Source organism: Gobius niger (genome assembly GCF_951799975.1).
Source record: "Gobius niger genome assembly, chromosome: 13".
NCBI lineage: Eukaryota > Metazoa > Chordata > Actinopteri > Gobiiformes > Gobiidae > Gobius > Gobius niger.
In genome coordinates, this window is record NC_136864.1 from 19,160,929 (window position 1) to 19,179,392 (window position 18,464).

An 18,464-nucleotide genomic window follows, 5' to 3' on the forward strand; every position below is an offset into this window, starting at 1 on the left:
GTCTGAATCACAATTCTCTGCTACTCGAGCTCCAGCTGTCCAAAGAAATGTTATTTTTTAGTCTGAGATATTGTGATAATGTATAGACACCTTTCACTCTGGGAAATATTTAGCAGAGAATATGACAAATCAGTGATGATATAAAAGTATGTAATGTGTTTCCTAATCTGTCACACCAATTCTACACCATACATTTACAAACTAAACACTGCCTGTCAACATTATCTGGGATAGACCCCACCTAAGGCTCATAGTTGGCTTATCCAGCCCCTTTAACACGAGAGAAAACACAGAACATGGAGCCTGTTTGGGAAACACTGGTCTAAATCCAACACATTTGTATCACTCATTTTAAGTCATGCCTTGAAACTGTTTGGAATCAATGCCATACCATAATCGCACATGCTTTAAACGGACGAACCTTCACAGCAGTGGAGCTCAAGCACAATAGGGCACTTGTAAGGAGACGATTCTGTCCATGCATGCACACTGACACACACCAGTGGAGACCAGTGATGCCCGACCTGTGAATAGAGTCAACTATAAATGCATGATGGGAAACTTTATTGTGCCGGCAACGTCTTTTCTTTTTTTTCTTTTTGGTGTAACATACTTTTTTTCTGCCGTGTCAATCTCAGAGACTGTGTAACTACCTTTTTGTTCAGCCTGTGAAATTGTCATTTGTAAACAATTTGAATGTGTAAACAGAAAATTCGCATGAGAAATTATTTTCTACTAAGGATACTTAGAATTTGTTTCTTAATGAGGTGATTTGGAATGCTAATCGTAATTTGCTTTCGATTAAACATACTAAGTTGCGAAGCTGTTTTCTGTATTGTTTTTAAATGTTCTAATATGAACTGAATATAATCACTGGCGCGATAACTCCTCACTATAGCTGGTAAACGGGTTATGTCCAGGTGTGGTAAGATGCTGCATACTGTCATACTGCAGATGTTCCCCCTCCACTGCCCCCATGTGGTCAAAAAGTTCATGTAGTTCGTATGGAAGAATGACACTACACGGTTTTTATTTTTTTTTTACAGTAAAAAATGAAACCAAAAAACAAGACTTTATTAAAGAAGCATAAAAAATAAAACTCTTGATACATTTCTCATAACCGTAAAGTCAGCTCAAATTATAATTATACAATTATTCCCGGCTCACGGTTAAAAGGTCCATAAACTTTCAAATAAAATATATTTCAATTTTAAAATGTCTTCAATAATTTTCTCATTTTGTTATAAATTGCCTATATGTAGTACACAAATAAAGCAAATAAAAATGAAAAATAAAAATAAAAATAAGTTTGAAGTAATAAAAAAAGGGTCACATTATTGTCTGGGATATTTAGGTATGCAAATAAATTGTAAAAAATAAAATGTAAAAACTTTTTTTTTGTACATCATAAAAATTATTAGCTAAAGCCAGATGGCTTGAAGACATGCAGATGGTTAACTTACAAATAATGATACATGTTCTTTAGAAACTACACTTTTGAAAACAAGATCCCAATGATTGTATTACGGGTATTTACACAGGTTGGGCCTGATCCCTAGTTTGGTTCTGCATACAAAGAGAATTAAAGCAAAAGCAGAGAGCAGAGGCTGGAGGGGATCAGTCACCCCTGAACTGTGGCTCTCTTCACTCCCCCCACGAGTCACAAAAAGGTCAGAGGTCACTGGCTAGCGTGCCTCAAGAAACCCTGTTTTCAATTTTTAAAAAGGAAATGGGGGAGGAGATACTTTTGGCTTAAAAAAAAGTGTTCTAAAAAAAGTACCTTTTCAACAACTACTGTACATGAATAAATCCTAACATTCACACAATAGCCAGATCAAAACTGGATCAGTATCAAATATCTGTCAAACAACAAAATTGATTCTTTTACATATTAACTTGGACATTATTAACTTGACATGTTCGGCTTCAGCTTGGCCTCGACAGACAACAGTCCTGACTGCTCAGTATTCCTCTGTGCATGAATGATTCACGCTGCCAGTATCAACACAGCACTCCCACGACAACACAGATGTCTGTGTCTGGTCTATAATGCATTTGTGCCCAAGGCCCTGTTTCAAACGCAACTCAACATAACCAGCTAGTCTTGACAAACTGTGCTCTGCAACGAAGGGTCTCTATTTGTCAGTCTGACACCTTGAGGAGCTAAAGCACAATCAGCCAAGTTCTGAAGCACAGCAAAACTGGGTTACTTTCAACATTTTTACTTGTGTAGTTACCCTTCATTTCTTGTTCGAACATCTTTTAATACTTCCTTATGTGCATTCATGTCCACAGAAGGACACACGTTAACTACAGTCCTATAAATAAGGGTTTGTGAAAATGTGCGAAGGGATAGACCAATTCAAAAACAACTGTGGAGAAAATAGGCAGGTCATTGTGTAGCTGCTGGGTTTTGAACACAAAGTGTCTGGAAGCCCTGGATGACCTAGCTACTAGCTGCCATAAAGGAAATGGATATTCCTATTGAGAGGCTGAAAAGTTGGTATAATCTGTGCAGTCAGAGGAAGCCCTTAATCTTAAACGGTGTTATTTTTAATTCGCGTATCATGGCTTGTCTCATTCTATGAGTTAATTCCAGTAAATTCAGAGTGGCAACTAACACCAACCATCAATGTCACTCAAATCATACAGACCACATAAAAGTATTAACACTATTGAGGCAGTTACTGCAAACTCACACAGAATTCAAGAAAAAACACAACGCACATAAACACAAACAGCTGTAACTGCCCAACTTAGTAATGCTATGGAACACAGGACAGGTCTCGAAATGCACTCATGTGGCTGCTTTTGGCCAGGACAGCAGCTCTGAGAACCAAGTATAATCAGAAAAGAGTGCCATACAGCTTAGCTGTGAAATTGGGGTGGAAGACCGTAAATTAAGAGTAACAGTTAAGAGCGGTTTTACATTTAGAGGGGCAGGAAATTACAGTGCATTAGAAAAATAGTTTATAAAGTCCCTTGAAATGGTTTCACATAGAGAGGCAGCCACTTCTCCCTAATCAAACCCCGTTTTGGGCAAAACATTCATGTGTGACATCAGAAAGCCCTATCATATCCTAAAGATCAAAATATGTCTGTAAGCCACACACATGACAGTCAATAGTCATAAAACTAGTAGAAAAGACTAAATACACAGATCTAAGTGTAACAGACAGAATCTACAGTGTGGAGGGATGTTTGAATGTGGATGGATTGCTTTTCTAAGGAAGAGAGTAAAGCAGAGTGGCTGCAGGACAGCAACCACACCTCTCAGTGTTGAGGACAGTGATGCCAGCGACAAAACAGGCCTCCAATTTCCTACAACCCCAAACAAACAGCGATGGAGAGGGATTGTCTGAAGCCTGAACTGAGAAACTAACATCAGACATGCCTTCATTATTAGTTTCTTGGGTGTTACAATGTTCAGTGGCACTCATTTGTGTTATTTTGTTGGTTAAGGACATGCTTGGTCTCTTTCACAAGCATTTGTTTGGCATCACCACCGGCTAAGCTCAGTGCATGTTCATGTGGCAAAAGGAGAAAGGAATGTAGCCTTCAGAGGTCCTTTGGGTGTTTGGGTTGTTCTGCTAGGCGCCTGACTACATGCTGACCTTTGAAGAAAAGTTCAGAGCTTTTAGAAAAAAAGTAAACTGCCACTAAACACCACAAACGGCATGAGTAAGAAAGTCAAGAAGAAAGTGGAGAATTGCAGGAACAGTTTGTGTCCCTTCAGGAACAATACAATAAAGAATAGAAAAAGTGCAGGTCTCACTGTCAGCTTCATCAAAAATACGTTAAGTACAAAAGTGTCAAAAGGAAAGGCTGTGAGACAAAGCAGGCAGAAATCTGAAAAAGCCAGATGGTGAACTGTCCAGACAGAGCCATGCATAGGCCAGTCCAGATGAAATGAAGGCATGAATATAGATAAGACACTAGTTTCTTTCATAAGCTCACTCCATAAAGACTGTTGTAATCCCAACTGTCAATTTACTTCATTCTGAAAATAATTGTCATTATTACTGTTAATATTATCAGCGACATGTCAATGTTTGTATAGCATATATAATAATGCATTTATTTTAGTTGTTTAAGATTATTAGTGTCAATCCTTCCATTTCTTCATCCACAGATGGTGCCTCTCCAGTCTTCTTTCTGCCCCCATGTTATCCCCGTCTCCCCTTGGGCATTAAGAGAAAATTCGAATGCATTGTGTGGCGGGGGTGTGGCACACAGGGCACTCTGCTTCCGCTGATTGGCAGATTTGGCCCGCACACTCCATGCAGAAGAGGTTATGACCACAAGGTACCAGAGCGGCTGTAACCTCACTCTCAAAGCATACAAAGCAGTCCCTGTTGACCGCCCCACCAATGCCCACCAAGCCCACCCCTGGGCCAGCGGCCTTCAGCCTACTCAACATCCCGGCGCTGAGCCCAACACTGCTGCCCCCCTCAGAGTCGGTGGGTGAGCCCCCGGGCAGTGAGGAGGCAGAGCAGGATGAGTATCCAGTGGAAGATGCACCTGAGCTGGAGCTGGACGCTGCTGAGAAGGAGCCACCACTGCTGCCGCCCGACTGGAGCCAGGACAATGTGCTGAGTGGGTCACTTTGGGCGCGACGGGCCAGCGGGTGCTCGAGTGATCCTATGGCTGTGTCCTGAGGCAAAGTAGGCGACAGACGAGGGGTAATGGCACCTCCACTCAGACCGCTGCTGTTCCTGCGCAGAGGCTGTTGCGAGGAGCTTGATTTGGAGGCCGTCCCATTCACAAAGGGTGCCCAAATGTTGGAAGTGCTGAACTCAAAGCCCAGCTCATCAGATGGCAAACCAGGAGTAGAGTCACCCCCAAAACTGAGCCCCCCTCCAGCACTACTAGAGCTTGTACTAAACGGGCTGGTGGGGCTACCCCCTTCATTGGCTTTGCGACTGTTACTAAAATTTTCAGAGTTCAGGGAGCCATTGTGCGTGTGGTAGGTTGTAGAGGTGGACATTTTTCGGCCAGTGGACTGCTGCATGGCCATGGAAAGGGCTGGAGGAGGCGAGGGGGGTGTGGGGCCTGAATGGTGGCCAGTTGCACGGGACCACAGTGCGGCTCCCAGGCCAGCACTCAAGGAGCCCAGGCCTTCTAGACTGACGTCAGTGCCGTTGGTGTGGAAGTCATTGTCCCCTTGCAGGTCCACAAAGGTTCCAGTCCGCAGTGTGATGTGGGTCTCGATCTCCTCCCGGGCTCGGTCCACGTTCTCGGGCATCCCAGTAACCTCAAAAACCGGGTCCTTCTCTCGACTCGGAGTTACGATGTAGGTGTGTGTCTGCTGCTGGATACGCTTGATGGTGGCTCCTTTTGGTCCAACGACTAGGCCCACAACTCTGTAGGGCACCCGCACCTGCAGGGAACACGGGACATTTATGTAAGACCTGATACAAGACAGTGGGACCAAAGAGACAAATGTAGTAGTTCACCTGTATGGTAGTTTGTCCCGGAAGGTGGGGTGGTCCAGGGAGCGAGCCTCCACCCCCTGGTCCCCCTGCTTTACAGCGTGACGCCCGTATCATGGAGAAGTGTTCTGCTGCTGACACAATTTCCCGTTTTGCCATTTCCACATCTTCCCTTCGTCCAGTCACAATAAACACAGGCTCTTCTCCCCGAACTGGAGTCTTGATGTAGGTGTTTGTCTTTGCACGTAATGCCTTGATCTTACACCCTGCAAACAGATGTACAATTCATTAGGCTTATAAAAAAGGAAAAACTGGTCATTATTCTATAAATACTAAGATGTCTGTTTTTCCACATCAAATAACAAATACCTGTCAAGTGAATTGACCATAAGCTTGTGGATGCACCGATTCTTAATGTGCAGCCATAGTTATAGATTAACCGGGTGTATATTAGTATTAAAGAAATGAATATAATCCTCCACTAGACTGAGGCAGCAGAGGCAGGTGTCTGGCTGTCTGCTTGTGTAAGATCTTGCCTGCGTGAACATTCAGAGTTCTGTTCCTTTAAAAACTGTCGCGTCGTTTCCATTGACCAATGGGATGCGTTGACTGTGATGTCATTCTGGGAAGCTGAAAGCATGGCTTTTTCAAACAAAGAGAACAATGCCGCACGGCTGTTGATACGGCATGAGTCTTTCTAAATAAAAATGCAACCCTCTCCTTGCTCATTAGGATATAACTTTAAAACCACAAAGAGCCGCTCATTCTAAACAAGCATCTGAGGCGCGAGCAGCAGCATCGACAGACGGCGGTGGGAGCAGGGCGTTACACCGCCCAATCCTGTGTTAGTGCGTTTACTGTCTGCTCATCCCAAATACACCCAAAACAACACACGAGTGTAGCGAACGCACCGACTTCAACACGAGTGCTAGTTAGTATTTTGCAGATCCCACTTCAACCTCCAGTGCACAACTCCTCAAATGTTTTATAGCATTTTCTTTGTTTGGCGCAAGCTGCGAGACATGTCCAGACTCCCGACAATCTGCCGCTTTGTCTGACCCTCTCCCTCCCCTCCCCCTTCATCCTACTCATCAACCACACTCTCTCAGCCCTTCTCTCCAAGCCATTGTCTAAATAGTGTTAAAGCCACATGCAAAATGCCCAATGTATGCGCTGTTTTAGACCACATAGCTTTTTTGCAATTATATGAAACACATAAACAAAAATATACATTGTTTACTAGACAAGAAAAAGTTCAGGGCTAAGCACATCGCCCACCCAAACAAAGGACATGCGGCTGCATGCGACTGTACATACTGTCCACAACACAACATGACTGAAACAGCTATAAACTGAGCTCACCTTGTCTGCCCACTATCTCCGCCACATGCTCGGAACTGGGCACGGGGACACACTCTGTCATGTTTACACTTCTCTTCCTGTTGCAGAGCACGGAGCTTTGTTCTCCGTGAAGCATGGTGTGAGAGCCACCCATGTGGTATCCACCAGACCCATAATATTCCGGAGAAGGAGAGCAAGATGTGGGTGAATCTCGTGATCCGCTTGGGTGCTCCAGCATTTGCAGATCCACGTAGCCCCCTCCGCCCACTCCATTACAGCCTTCAGAGCCAGGAGCCGTGGTCCCATCCAAGGGATCCAAACCGCTGCCCCCACCTCCACAGTCCACTTTGTCCAGAGCCATAAGTGATAGCTGGTCCAGGGCAAAGCGGAGTGCCTCCTGGTGCTCCTCTTCCCGGGACTCCTGGTCCCCGCTGTGCTGGCTACTGATCACCACGTCGTGGTCCATGATTTCGGGGTGGAATAAAGGGCTAGGCATAGTCTCCGGGATCTCACATCAGCTCACCAAAGCCTATGTGGATGGGTCACCCTTAAATGAAAAACAATGCATTTTATTCACAAGTTGAAAGGCAAAACAGTGTTGGTTTGAACACTGTCTTGTGTTCATAAACACGGTTTGTATTGTTCGTGTTGCTTTTAGTACTGAGCCATCCAAGAGCTGCTTGTTTTGTTTGATACAGCATGTTCACTTTAGCTCCTTAGTGGTAAAAGATGTGATTTCTTCGTGAGATGGAGGAATCGTACACAGCGCAAGACAATTAACAAGCCTGGACGATTTAGCAATACTATAAATGTAAACAATTGAGTTTTCCGCGGTTATAAAAAGGGCTAGCTGTTAGCTCTACAGAGTCGGCTCCAGTCACGTTGTCGCCCCTTTGTTTGGGAGCGCTCGAGCTAGCGGTTAGCAATACACAGCACGCCGAACTTCTCTTTCTTACAAAGGCTGTGTTATTATTATTTTTAATCGGACAGAGGTGAAAGACACTCAAACTCACCTCGCCTTGTCTTTTCCAAGAAAGTCCTTTTCCAGCTTGAAGTCAAGTTAAGAGTTAGTTGTGAAGTAGGAGGCAGGAGGAGGAGACGATCAGTGCTGGGCAGCACTAGTAGCTTGTAGCCACTAGCAGCTAAACGGGGGGCGTAGGAGAAGAACGATTAAACACGGCTTTGTTGTTTTTTCCACTTACTGAAAAAAATAGAGCACTCGCTGGGTCACCATCTAGTGGGCTATCCCCAGACTACACAGGGATCCATGAGAAGCTGTTACCTTTTACTTAAAACGGTGTTTCTCGCTGTGCGCTGCCTGACCCCGGTCCGCCGCCTTTGTCTCGCCCATAGACATTAGACACAAGAGGCGCACGCCGCTCCAGCTCCGCACACGGCGCTGACGTCACCCGCGACACAACAATGGGTTCAAAGGCCATCTGCAGCCACGGAGCGCATCAGCATATTCCCGCCGCTGTCACTGTCACTGTGTCAATAACAACACAGTCACCAGGTCTTTAATACGGCACTAGTCTGATCAGGCAATCCTGGGTGGACAATGATAAGGGTGTGTTCATCATGGCTACCTGGCAGTGAGTTCACGCCAAACACATTGTCCTGGGACTGTTATTTGGTATTAGAATAATAATAATTTAAAAAAGGGAAACTACACTTAATCTACAAACCAAGAGTATAAGCGTGGAGAATTACATTTTTCTATAGTTGCATAAGCGATTTCATATCAGTGTTTCTCAAACTGTGGCGCACAGGCTGCTTCAGGTGGTGGGGGGAAAAAATGCATTTATTTATTTTTGTGCTAATTTTGAACCACTTCAGCCGTGGTTTGATCCAGACTTAGACCTGGTATAGTTCTGTTATAGACCTGATTCACATATCTTACTTGAAAAGCCAAATGTTTATTCAAAACGATACTTGGAGTGCACATTTGAGAATTATCTAAGCACTCAACAGTTACAGTTATGACAAAGGAATATTAAAATGAAAACTGCAGCAGCATTTATGTAGTGGAATAATGACAACATACAAATGCAGAGGTGGGTAGTATTCAGTTACATTTACTCAAGCGCATGTACTTGAATAACTTTTTGAAGTAATTGCAATTGGGTTTTTTCATGCAGTACTTTTTACTTCAACTTGAGTGATATTAAAATGAAGCATCTTTACTCACACTTGAATAAAAAAACATGTGAGTAAATATTTAAGTGACAAACCTTCATTTTGGCATTTTTTGTTTTATTAATTTTTCATAATGATTAATTTTTTAAATGTTTTTATGGTATTTTCTTTTACCTTTTACGCTCAAACAGTTACTCAGTACTCACAGTACTCCAGCAACATCTCCTGCTGGTAACTTTTTATTCTTACTTGAGTACAATTACTTCAAAGTAACGTTACTCATGCTTGAGTAAATAATTTGGCTAATCTACCCACCTCTGTACAAATGTCACATAATCTAATCCGTAAACCAAACTGCATTAGAAAAAAAGCACCATTCAATAAGACTGGGTACACAAACAAGCAAAGAGTGATACAGTAATATAAATGTTACAGTCTAAAATTACAGGATATACAAAACTGAGAACTGAAATGAGAAACCTATTTCAATAGAGTACCCTCTGGTGAATTGGGTAGTATAGACCAGTGATTCCCAACTTTTTTTCCCTGCACATGTTGTAGTCTGAGCCCCTCCAAGTCCAAAACCATGGCCCCACAAATGTGAGAAAACCTACAAAATAACATAAACATTCACTTGTACTCCTTTGTCAGTCTTATTTGCTGATTTTTAACTATGAAATTTGCTCAAACAACATCACTCATGACTTGACCCTCAGACGAGACAAAGCTTTGGGCCCCCCCCCTGCCATCCCAGGTTAGGAACCACTGGTATAGACTGACACTGCATGTTATTATAAGGAATACGGCAACATTAAAATATATGAGTTAGAATTTGTTCATTCTGGCTATGAATTTGTTTGGTCTACATGCATCACGGTCTCCTCCTGCGTGTCAGCTGCCTGCTCTGAGGTGAGGTCATTTATATGAACCAAGGAATCAGCCATGAGCGCTTCCTCCAGTCGCCTCCTGACACTCTGGACTTGGTTCTCCTGTTTCCTAACACACAAACAGAACAATGAGATTATCTCCATGTACATTTGTCTAATAGTGTGGCTACTAGCCGCTAACTTATTTCCAAGTATAATCCATGCAGGGTGATAGAGTAATAATAATACATTGGTTTTATATAGCGCTTTTCTGGACACTCAAAGACGCTTTACATTGCACTATTCGTTCACTCCATACTTGGTGGTGGTAAGCTACTATTGTAGCCACAGCTGCCCTGGGGTAGACTGACGGAAGCGAGGCAACCAGTCTGCGCCATCGGCCCCTCCGACCACCACCAACCACTCACTCACTCACTACATTCGCTAGGCTTCCTGGTGTTCCCAAACGGTCTCCCATCCAAGTACCGACCAGGCCCTTCCCTGCTTAGCTTCCAAGGTCTGACGGGATTGGGCATAGCAGAGGCGGTATGAATGTGGGACCAGCAGGTGCAAAGTAAACCAGTCAGAGAAATATAATAACTTGTTAATTTTGTTTAATACAAGTGGAAAGATGAAGATGATTTCCTAATATAGTAGTATGGCAAAAAAGCTTTATTTTTGAAATATATAGTTACTCTTTCAAAACACAACCCCCGAATCTCTTTGGAGCAGTCTATAAAGAATGAAAGGAGTGAACCAAACAGCACGCCAGACTATTGATATGAATGATAAAAATGAAAAATAAAATAAAAATACACAGAAACCATCACAGACAGCTGGAATAGATGACATGCAAACTCAACTTTTGGGAAGGTAAAACAATTAAAGGAACATAATGCAAATGGTACCTGATATCTTCATCTGTCACAACAAAGGCTTTGCAAAGTGGCTGAGTAGTATTGAGCCAGACTCCAGGATTTTTTTCCACTGCTGCTGTCAGCTGCCCAGTGATAGGTGTGCCACTTGAGTGAAGGGCACTGGCAATGGCAGAGAGCAGCGTTTCATCTGAACATGCTGGCCCCACCCCTGAAGAAAAGATGGACCACCATCAAATTTAAACAAATGTCATAGAAAGAACAGCATCTGTTGTATGGAAGCTGTCATCATTTTCAAATAATTCACATTCATATAAACAAAAGGCAACAAAAGCATATTGCTGTCAACTGCGTATAAATACATTTCAGGCAATTGGTTTTAATTGTAGGGGTAAATTAAAGAACATGAAACAATCTAGTTAAAACAGCATGATTGTCATTAAAAAACACATTGTCTTTTAATATTTTAATGACTACCAAGTAAAACATAATTTTGTGTAATTTAGTATTTACGTGATACCTAATAGTTTACTTCCCTGCAGTTATGTCTGACTGACTGAAACGTGTTCACACACAATTGTCAGTAGAAAATGTGTTTAGCCTCCTGTTTAAATGAAAGGGGATTATTTGAAGCAATAACTCATATTTGTTCTTACCCTGTAAACCTTTAGGAAGATCCATAGTTTGGATTAATTCTTCGGCAATATTACAGGCACTTAACCCACTTAGCTTCCTCTCCCAGAACAACTGAAAGAGTATCAGCAAAGTAACAATTACACCATTATAGGGGAATACAATTTCAAATTATACGATAATGATGCATCGAGCAGCAACAGCACCTGTTTTGGTGGATCTCTGGCTTTGCGAGGATCGGTCTTCACAGTGTTTTTGGGGTGTTTGGTCACCTTTGTTACTGGTTGTTTAAAGATGGATGCTGTCTGTCGCACAGGTAGTGTTGTGTTTAGGTCAAGTCTGGGCTGTAAAATACAATTATATCAGCCTTGTTTACTATTATGGGGAAAAAAGCAGTCACTTCATTTCTATGAAAATGGGCCACTAAGCTCATATTCAGCTAAACGTCATGAACTGAATCACATTGAATAAATATAACTTAGCGTAAATAATTTGTACAAATAAAGGTTGAATAAGGAATGTTTTTCATAGCTAATGCAGATGTATAAAATCCAGTGCACCCAATAAGCAATACCAGTGTTTTAGGGCCAACATGATATAGATTCAATATTAATATCTTGGTCAATGTCAACTGCAACTCTTCTGTAAAGTACTGTAATCACAATTTGTGTTTCAAAAACCCTTGTGTGTTTGCAGCCAATAGTTTAGTGGTTAAGTCTACTGCACAAAGTTCTCCAGTCTGTGTTAGCTGAATGTCTCTTCTTGCTTCTCACCCACTTTCCCCCTGTCCTGTCCCGTCGAATAAAACCTATGGGCAAAAAATCCTTTAAAAAGCTCAAACTAATTTGTAAAATTTGGAACTAATTAAGTCTATTTTATCAATATAGAAGTGTCCTGTCCCTAAATACACTCATTTCTGTCTTGTTTGAGCTGCATAAACTGAACAGATTTTTTCAGTGACACGTGCCCCAGTAAATCTTGACTTAAACCTTGAAACCATAATCATTTTCTTCTCAATTATATTTTGAGACTTAGGCATCCCTCCAGGCAAAAAAATCTCCCAGTGTCAATTAGTTTTGGTAAAAGACAAAAATCTCGACCAAGAAAAAAGGAAAATTTGTCGGAATGGCTATATGCACATCTTTTTCAAACACTCACCTTTAAATGGGTTGTGTTATAGGCATTTCTCTGCCTGTAGTGCTGTGTTTTGGTATGAAGGAGTCGTCCAGTCCCAACATGGCTGCTGCTGTCAACATCTGTATTTCCTAAACCATGGATGATCTGTGATCTGTTCAAATGTTTCACAGGCACACTGCAAAAGCAACACATTATGTTTTTTTTTCAGTGTAATTAAACAGAACCATATTTGCTTCAATACTAGTTAATATTTTAATTGATATTTTGTCTGCGCTGCCTTGGGATTGAATCAAGAATTCTCCCCCCAAAAAATGAATGAACTGTTCAGAGGCTGTCAGGGCCTCTCTTCAACGGCTTCCCTCTTAACAGTGTCTGCAGTAGCACAAACTATATTTGACGCAGAACTGGAAGTATATGCCCTACTGGCGACACCACAAAAGACAAAACATGGATTAATTGCTTTATAATTGTTTGATAAATCAGTTTTGCCCAACAAAGTAATTAATCTGTCAATGGGTCTGATCCCTGTAGCCTAAAACAAGGGATAACACACACACTGGAAAAAATGAAATCTTATCTTAGACAAAAATGACTTAAAAGTGCTTGAAATAAGACTTTTAATGCTGCTTTTGATACGGTTTTGACTCGTCTTGAAACAAGATTGCCAATTGAACTAGACAGATTTTCCTTGTCTTTGACCATTTTGTCTCATTTCAGGTTTTTTTTGTCTTGTTTTAAGTGTTCAAGTTAATTTGTCTTATTTTGAGCAAATTAATGCTTGTTCCATTGGCAATCTTATTCCAAGACGAGTCGAAACCTAGTCAAAATCAGCATCAAAAGTCTTATTTCAAGTACAAATCAAGCTATTTTTCTAAGATAAGATGGCATTTTTTCCAGTGCAATACAAATGTGATGGCAGTTTTCCACACACAATTTTGTTTTCAACCCTTTCTTTTGTTTTGTAAATAGGTGGCCAGAAAAGTCGTCTCTTCTTCTCCCATGGATCTAATAGCTGGGTTGTATCATTTTACTCTCGCGTCCACTTTGCAGCTGTAGATAAGACTTAATAGAAGGTGGATTGGATGGACCGCCCTCTGAGCAGTATCATCATCTGTTGATTGACTGCTATTGTTTTTGCAAAAGTGAATGTTGCTTCATCTTACGGTTACCCAATTGCTAAATAAAACACTAGGCACCGGACTGAGTTTAAACACCCCTTTGTTGAGAGATTTAAGACACTGCATGCGGAAATGCTCCGATATTAAGTTCATCGCATGCTCCCCTTCCGATTCGTCCCTTCCTGCAGCATGCATATTTTCATGAGGCAGGCCTACTGTACAGCACAAGACTGTGACCAGAAGCCACGGAAGCCTGTACAAGTTTCGCGGAACAGTAGCACGGTGCACGAGGGGTTTCACACACTAGACTAAACCGTCCACGCCAAACACACGGAGCCGCGAGTCTATAGGATCGGCACACTCGAGCTCACATGTAAGTAGTTTGATGCGTTTGAATGTGGTAATGCAGACTGAACATGGCAAAACATTGGTACTAACAATACACGGTTACTTATGTTGAAGTACAGCGATTACTACAGCGATAATAAGCAACATACGAGACGTTCATCGGAGCGTACCCTTTTCTTTCCATGGTCTGTTGTATCCTTAAAGTCAGCGCTGATCCCAAATACGAGCTCTTTCAAAGCGTGTTTGTAAAGTTAGCTAAGCACTTTGTTTTGTTATGTGCCTGTGTGCCCCTCCAATGGCCCCGCGGGACATCCCCCACTCAATCACTCCGCATGCCGCATTACTCCGCGGTTATGCGGCGTCTACCTCCGCTGAAATATAGTCCACAAGACTTTTTGACTGGTTCCACGTGTGCTGTTATTGTGGCTACATTTATATTTGCATGTAGCATTTTTTTTTTGCAAATTTAGTAAAAAAACAAAACAAACTCAACTTCTTTCATAAAATTTATTTCAAAACAAATAATAAAACACAATGACATATTACATGATCTGGATGATTAACCACAGATTTGAGAGGTCAGCGTTGTATCCTGTTGACGTCACGTGTTGCATGGCCTCTGAAGTCTGTGATGGAGTTGGACCTCAACAGTTGTTCAAGCAGCGTAGTTCAGACCCTAAAAATTTAAATAAAGCAATAAAATAAGTAAATAATAATTATCACAAGAAGCATGACGCTGCGACAGCCTGTCACCACACAAAATGGACAGATAGATTTGGTCATTGTTGTTTTAGCACTACAGCAAAAAACAAAAAACAATTATTGAAAGGTAAGAAGAAGCTGAGGCACTGTCCAGTGTTAATTTCGTCGACTAAAATATTTAGTCTTAATTTTAGTCAAAGTGATATTTTTGACGACTAAAATTGGACTAAAACTAAATCAAAAGTTTCTCATGAGACTAAAACTATGACTAAAATGTCCAGATATTTTAGTCGACTAAAATAAGACTAAATAAAAATGAAAAGGAGAGACTAAAATCATCCAAACTTGTATTGACCGTCTGAAAGAGCCTCAGATCATGTCAATTCACTGTCAAAGGATCAGCTCTGAGCTTTGTTCATGTGGAGCAGCTCCATGAAGCAGAGGAACAAGATTAAATATGATTATAATGAATATTATAAATGCAAAGTCGACTAAATTAGTCTTAAATTTAGTCGACTAAATTAACATGCAATTTTTGTCAACTAAAACTAGACTAAAATTGAAAAGGTTTTTTTGACTAAATCTCGACTAAAATTAAACTGCATTTTAGTCAAAAGACTAAGACTAAAACTAAATTAAAATATGTTGTCAAAATTAACACTGGCACTGTCTATAATAAACGTTCCTACATATACAGTGTACACCAGCTTCTTCTTACCTTTCAAATCGTTTCTCCTCCTAAGAGCACCTTTATTCATAGGTTACGAATATCACGTTTTTTACTGCAATGATCTAACAATTTTATTAAAAATAAAGTTATATTTTAGTATTTAGATGCGTTTAACTTGACTAACCTTTATGCGTTTATTCATCCTTTTTAAATTTGCCACTGACGTAAGGAACATAGTCCAATATGATTCGCCAGTCTGTGAAGTGGACCAGTGCTACACCTCCAGCTGTGCCCCATACTGCTAGAGTTGGAACCCTGGAAATAGAGAGCCAAACATTTATGGTAAAAACAATATAAGTTGATTAGAGACAATTCATATTCAAGCCATTGCCTCTTGAAATATAAACACCAGGTAGAGACAAAAAGCCTGCGATTGTCAGCTGCCAGAGAGGGCACCATGATGGACCTCCCTTGACCCAGGACCATGATACAGAAATCATCATCATCTTATCAGCGTATCACTTATATCAGACCTTCACATATGCACTAGGGCCCGACCCATATGTTTGGGTCCGATACCGACATGAAGGGAGTCACATAGCCGATATTTTAAGTCATTTAATTTGATGTATTTTTTTTTATTTTTTATATCTAAGCAAATAGTTAAACATGTATTATTAAAGTAAAGGTTTCAAATATAGACATATACAGTGGGGAAAAAAAGTATTTGGCCAAAATCCAATAGAATGTCTATTTGAAACTGACCAAATACTTTTTTTCCCCACTGTATAGAAATACATCTAATAGAGGGCTTTTCTTAAGCCGATGCCGATATGCACCGCTGATATGTTTGGCCACTATTTAAATTAGGATTACAGACGAGGATTATGTCTCATCTATATCATATAATGATCTGTATGAAGCTTCTAAATGTGTCAGTGTTAAACTGTGACAGCGGGGGGCGCTGTATAAAGGGGCTGATTTATTCAGGACATTCATGGTTAGTTGGTACTAATCAGCAGATTCCAAAATATAAAAAGGCAAATCCCTCTCTTATGATTGTGAAATTATACACAAAAGTCTGCAGCATGAAAAATATGAAATTGGTGGACAAACTTGTGACTGATTTTGATACATTTCGTTTATTTCGAGCAATAGCATACCAGGTGTGTAATACATCGCACATAAATTTACTGTTTACATAGATACAGATTTTGCTCGAAAGGGAGTAGGGAGAAGTAAAAACTTATTTACCCCTACCCCCAAACAATGTTTCCCAGTTCCCCTGAAGCCTAGGGAGTTGTGGGAGCCTGGAAGGGCTCATTTGAAAGCTGTGACTACCATTTTGCTCTGAATAATTATATGTAAACCTTTCCACACAGAGATATTACAAACCAACTGCTGTGTCAAAGAAGGCACTGGACAGGGAAATCTGTTACACGTACCATAATATAAACTCACTGACATTTTAAAAAATCTTTCTTGGCCGACTGAAAAGTACCCGCTCTGAAGCAGCAGCTGAAAAGTGTTGCTAAAACTGGGTTCAGTTTTTCATTTTGTGAACTTGGACTCCATGGTCATGTGCATTAATTAAATGAATAAATAAATAAATTAAAAAAGGAAAGTAAAATTGCAGAAATGTCAAAAATGTCTTTGCTCTCTTCACAATGGGAATGGGCCTTTTGGGACAGTCAAAAGCACGGTGCTCAAGAGTTATCAAAGACCCATTTACAGCAGTCTTTGTGGTCGTTTCTACAAAACAGGGATGCCGCTCCAATGATAATCTACACCCATGTTCTATATTACACAAATGACAGGTTGAGATCTGGACCGTTTCTGTAACTATACAAGAGTCTTTTTGATATGCTTTTGTGAATGAAAAGATACTGGGCAGGAGTTTTTGGGACCTTTCTACCGGCTGCTAAAGACACTTGTCCGGTTTCTTTGCTGCTCCATAAAACAACCATATCAGACTTGTATAAAACACAACTCGTTAAGGACATGTCTTTTTAGTCAAATATGAAAAAAAACCAACTATTTCAAAGTTTAGATTGTATTGTAATATATGACCTATAACATTTTCTGTGGATTATCCCAAGAAAGAAGCAGCAGAGGTCGCCACTAACGCAGAAAAGCTTGTTTCAATCCTTTCAAATGCTGTCCTGTTGGTAGAAGCCAATTTAGATGTAGTCTGCGGGCTTCCTCATGACTGTTTAGCCCACAGAATAAGTCAAACCCATTGAATGGCTCTGACAGGTTATAATTCATTAGCAATTAGTGTGACACCTTCAGTATTATCATTTGACAATATTAAACCTTGCTACAATGTTGGAGTAAATTACCCGTATGGATTTCAAGCCATATACACATTCAAGCCATTCAGTCGAAGTATTAACTTGGAACTAAAAAGTATAAATTAGTTATAGCTGGCTATGATTACACACAATAAAATAAGGAGGCTGGCTAGACTCACAGACTGCATACACAGAGCATATAGTACATCATTTAAAAGGTACCACATTCATCTTGTGTTTTTTACTGTCAATATTCGCAGTGACCTCGTCTTGGCTAATTGCTAAAGGCTAACGTCAACTGAGGACACAAGTTGATGCTCAGCTGTCGTACTCTCATTAGGTTGTATTTAAAGGGACATATATCCCTTTTTGTACACGGAATGATAAACATTACATACAATAACTTACCACGATTTGGCGATGGAAACATATTTTGACCCTAACACTTTGCTTAGCATTTTGGCTCAAACACGACAGCTGATGCTAAAAGGCAGCGCTTCGCCGGTTACTGCGTACGGCGCATGCGCAGGTCTGTACATCCGGTTCTTACAAAGCAAAAGACCTTATTGCACCACAGATGACCGTGCCACAATTTTACAGTCTTACAGTCTGGCACATACACATAAATACAATTATTTACAGGTTTGGTAAGTTCCACGGTTTGGGTCTTAAAGTGATAGTCTGTAAGTTTGCAAAGTGAGGAGAGATAGAATAAAATCTGAAAGGAAACAATCAAATTCCTCCCCACTTTAACCAGAAAGCCATTCCTAGTTTGCTAAATGAAGGCGAGCAGGAACAGCATTTTCAAAAGTGACCAATCAAGCTCCCTCCCCCTCCCTCCTGATTGGACCTGACAGGCCGGTTCAAAGGAAAAGCTCGTCTCCCGGGGATTGTGATTAGTTGCTGATTCGC

The 18,464-nt window shown here is 40.9% G+C and overlaps 4 protein-coding genes across 5 annotated transcripts in view; 1 reads left to right on the forward strand and 3 right to left on the reverse strand.

Annotated features, from left to right (window-relative positions):
- Positions 1–945: 945 nt before the first annotated feature.
- LOC306972160 (RNA-binding protein MEX3B) lies at positions 946–8,206 on the reverse strand. 2 transcript variants are annotated; one of them, XM_079568652.1, is made up of 5 exons: positions 8,056–8,206; positions 7,787–7,915; positions 6,795–7,320; positions 5,457–5,698; positions 946–5,380 (listed from the first exon to the last, which is right to left on the reverse strand). In XM_079568652.1, exons 3-5 carry the CDS (start codon positions 7,267–7,269, stop codon positions 4,190–4,192), a joined length of 1,908 nt encoding a protein of 635 aa, XP_079424778.1. In that variant the 5' UTR covers positions 7,270–7,320; positions 7,787–7,915; positions 8,056–8,206; the 3' UTR covers positions 946–4,189. The 2 variants fall into 2 exon arrangements, with proteins under 2 accessions (XP_079424778.1, XP_079424779.1); XM_079568653.1 differs by having other exon boundaries at positions 7,997–8,170.
- A 1,434-nt stretch (positions 8,207–9,640) lies between these two features.
- On the reverse strand, positions 9,641–14,235 carry mbd3a (methyl-CpG binding domain protein 3a). Its single transcript, XM_079568753.1, has 6 exons — positions 14,057–14,235; positions 12,442–12,595; positions 11,490–11,627; positions 11,307–11,397; positions 10,684–10,861; positions 9,641–9,905 (listed from the first exon to the last, which is right to left on the reverse strand). Exons 1-6 carry the CDS (start codon positions 14,068–14,070, stop codon positions 9,755–9,757), a joined length of 726 nt encoding a protein of 241 aa, XP_079424879.1. The 5' UTR covers positions 14,071–14,235; the 3' UTR covers positions 9,641–9,754.
- The window catches only part of sugp1 (SURP and G patch domain containing 1), a 191,106-nt gene continuing 186,021 nt past the window's right edge, over positions 13,380–18,464 (forward strand). Inside the window, exon 1 of the mRNA XM_079568749.1 lies at positions 13,380–13,385. The gene's annotated coding sequence lies outside the window, so the exon portion shown is untranslated. The remainder of the gene's footprint in view (positions 13,386–18,464) is intronic.
- Positions 14,366–18,025, reverse strand: uqcr11 (ubiquinol-cytochrome c reductase, complex III subunit XI). Its single transcript, XM_079569628.1, has 3 exons — positions 17,961–18,025; positions 15,443–15,573; positions 14,366–14,562 (listed from the first exon to the last, which is right to left on the reverse strand). The coding sequence occupies exons 1-2, from the start codon at positions 18,008–18,010 to the stop codon at positions 15,453–15,455; spliced, it is 171 nt and encodes a 56-aa protein (XP_079425754.1). The 5' UTR covers positions 18,011–18,025; the 3' UTR covers positions 14,366–14,562; positions 15,443–15,452.

Excerpts from the sequence above, each read along its gene's own strand:
- LOC306972160 (XM_079568652.1), bottom strand. The coding sequence starts at position 7,269 with ATGCCTAGCCCTTTATTCCACCCCGAAATCATGGACCACGACGTGGTG. Across the intron at positions 5,699-6,794 it reads GGAGATAGTGGGCAGACAAG|GGTGTAAGATCAAGGCATTA; the intron begins GTGAGCTCAGTT and ends ATCTGTTTGCAG. Across the intron at positions 5,381-5,456 it reads CGGGACAAACTACCATACAG|GTGCGGGTGCCCTACAGAGT; the intron begins GTGAACTACTAC and ends TGTTCCCTGCAG.
- mbd3a (XM_079568753.1), bottom strand. Across the intron at positions 11,628-12,441 it reads ATAACACAACCCATTTAAAG|CCCAGACTTGACCTAAACAC; the intron begins GTGAGTGTTTGA and ends TGTATTTTACAG. Across the intron at positions 10,862-11,306 it reads TCTTCCTAAAGGTTTACAGG|GGGTGGGGCCAGCATGTTCA; the intron begins GTAAGAACAAAT and ends TCTTTTCTTCAG.
- uqcr11 (XM_079569628.1), bottom strand. The coding sequence starts at position 18,010 with ATGCTAAGCAAAGTGTTAGGGTCAAAATATGTTTCCATCGCCAAATCG. Across the intron at positions 15,574-17,960 it reads GTTTCCATCGCCAAATCGTG|GGTTCCAACTCTAGCAGTAT; the intron begins GTAAGTTATTGT and ends CTCTATTTCCAG.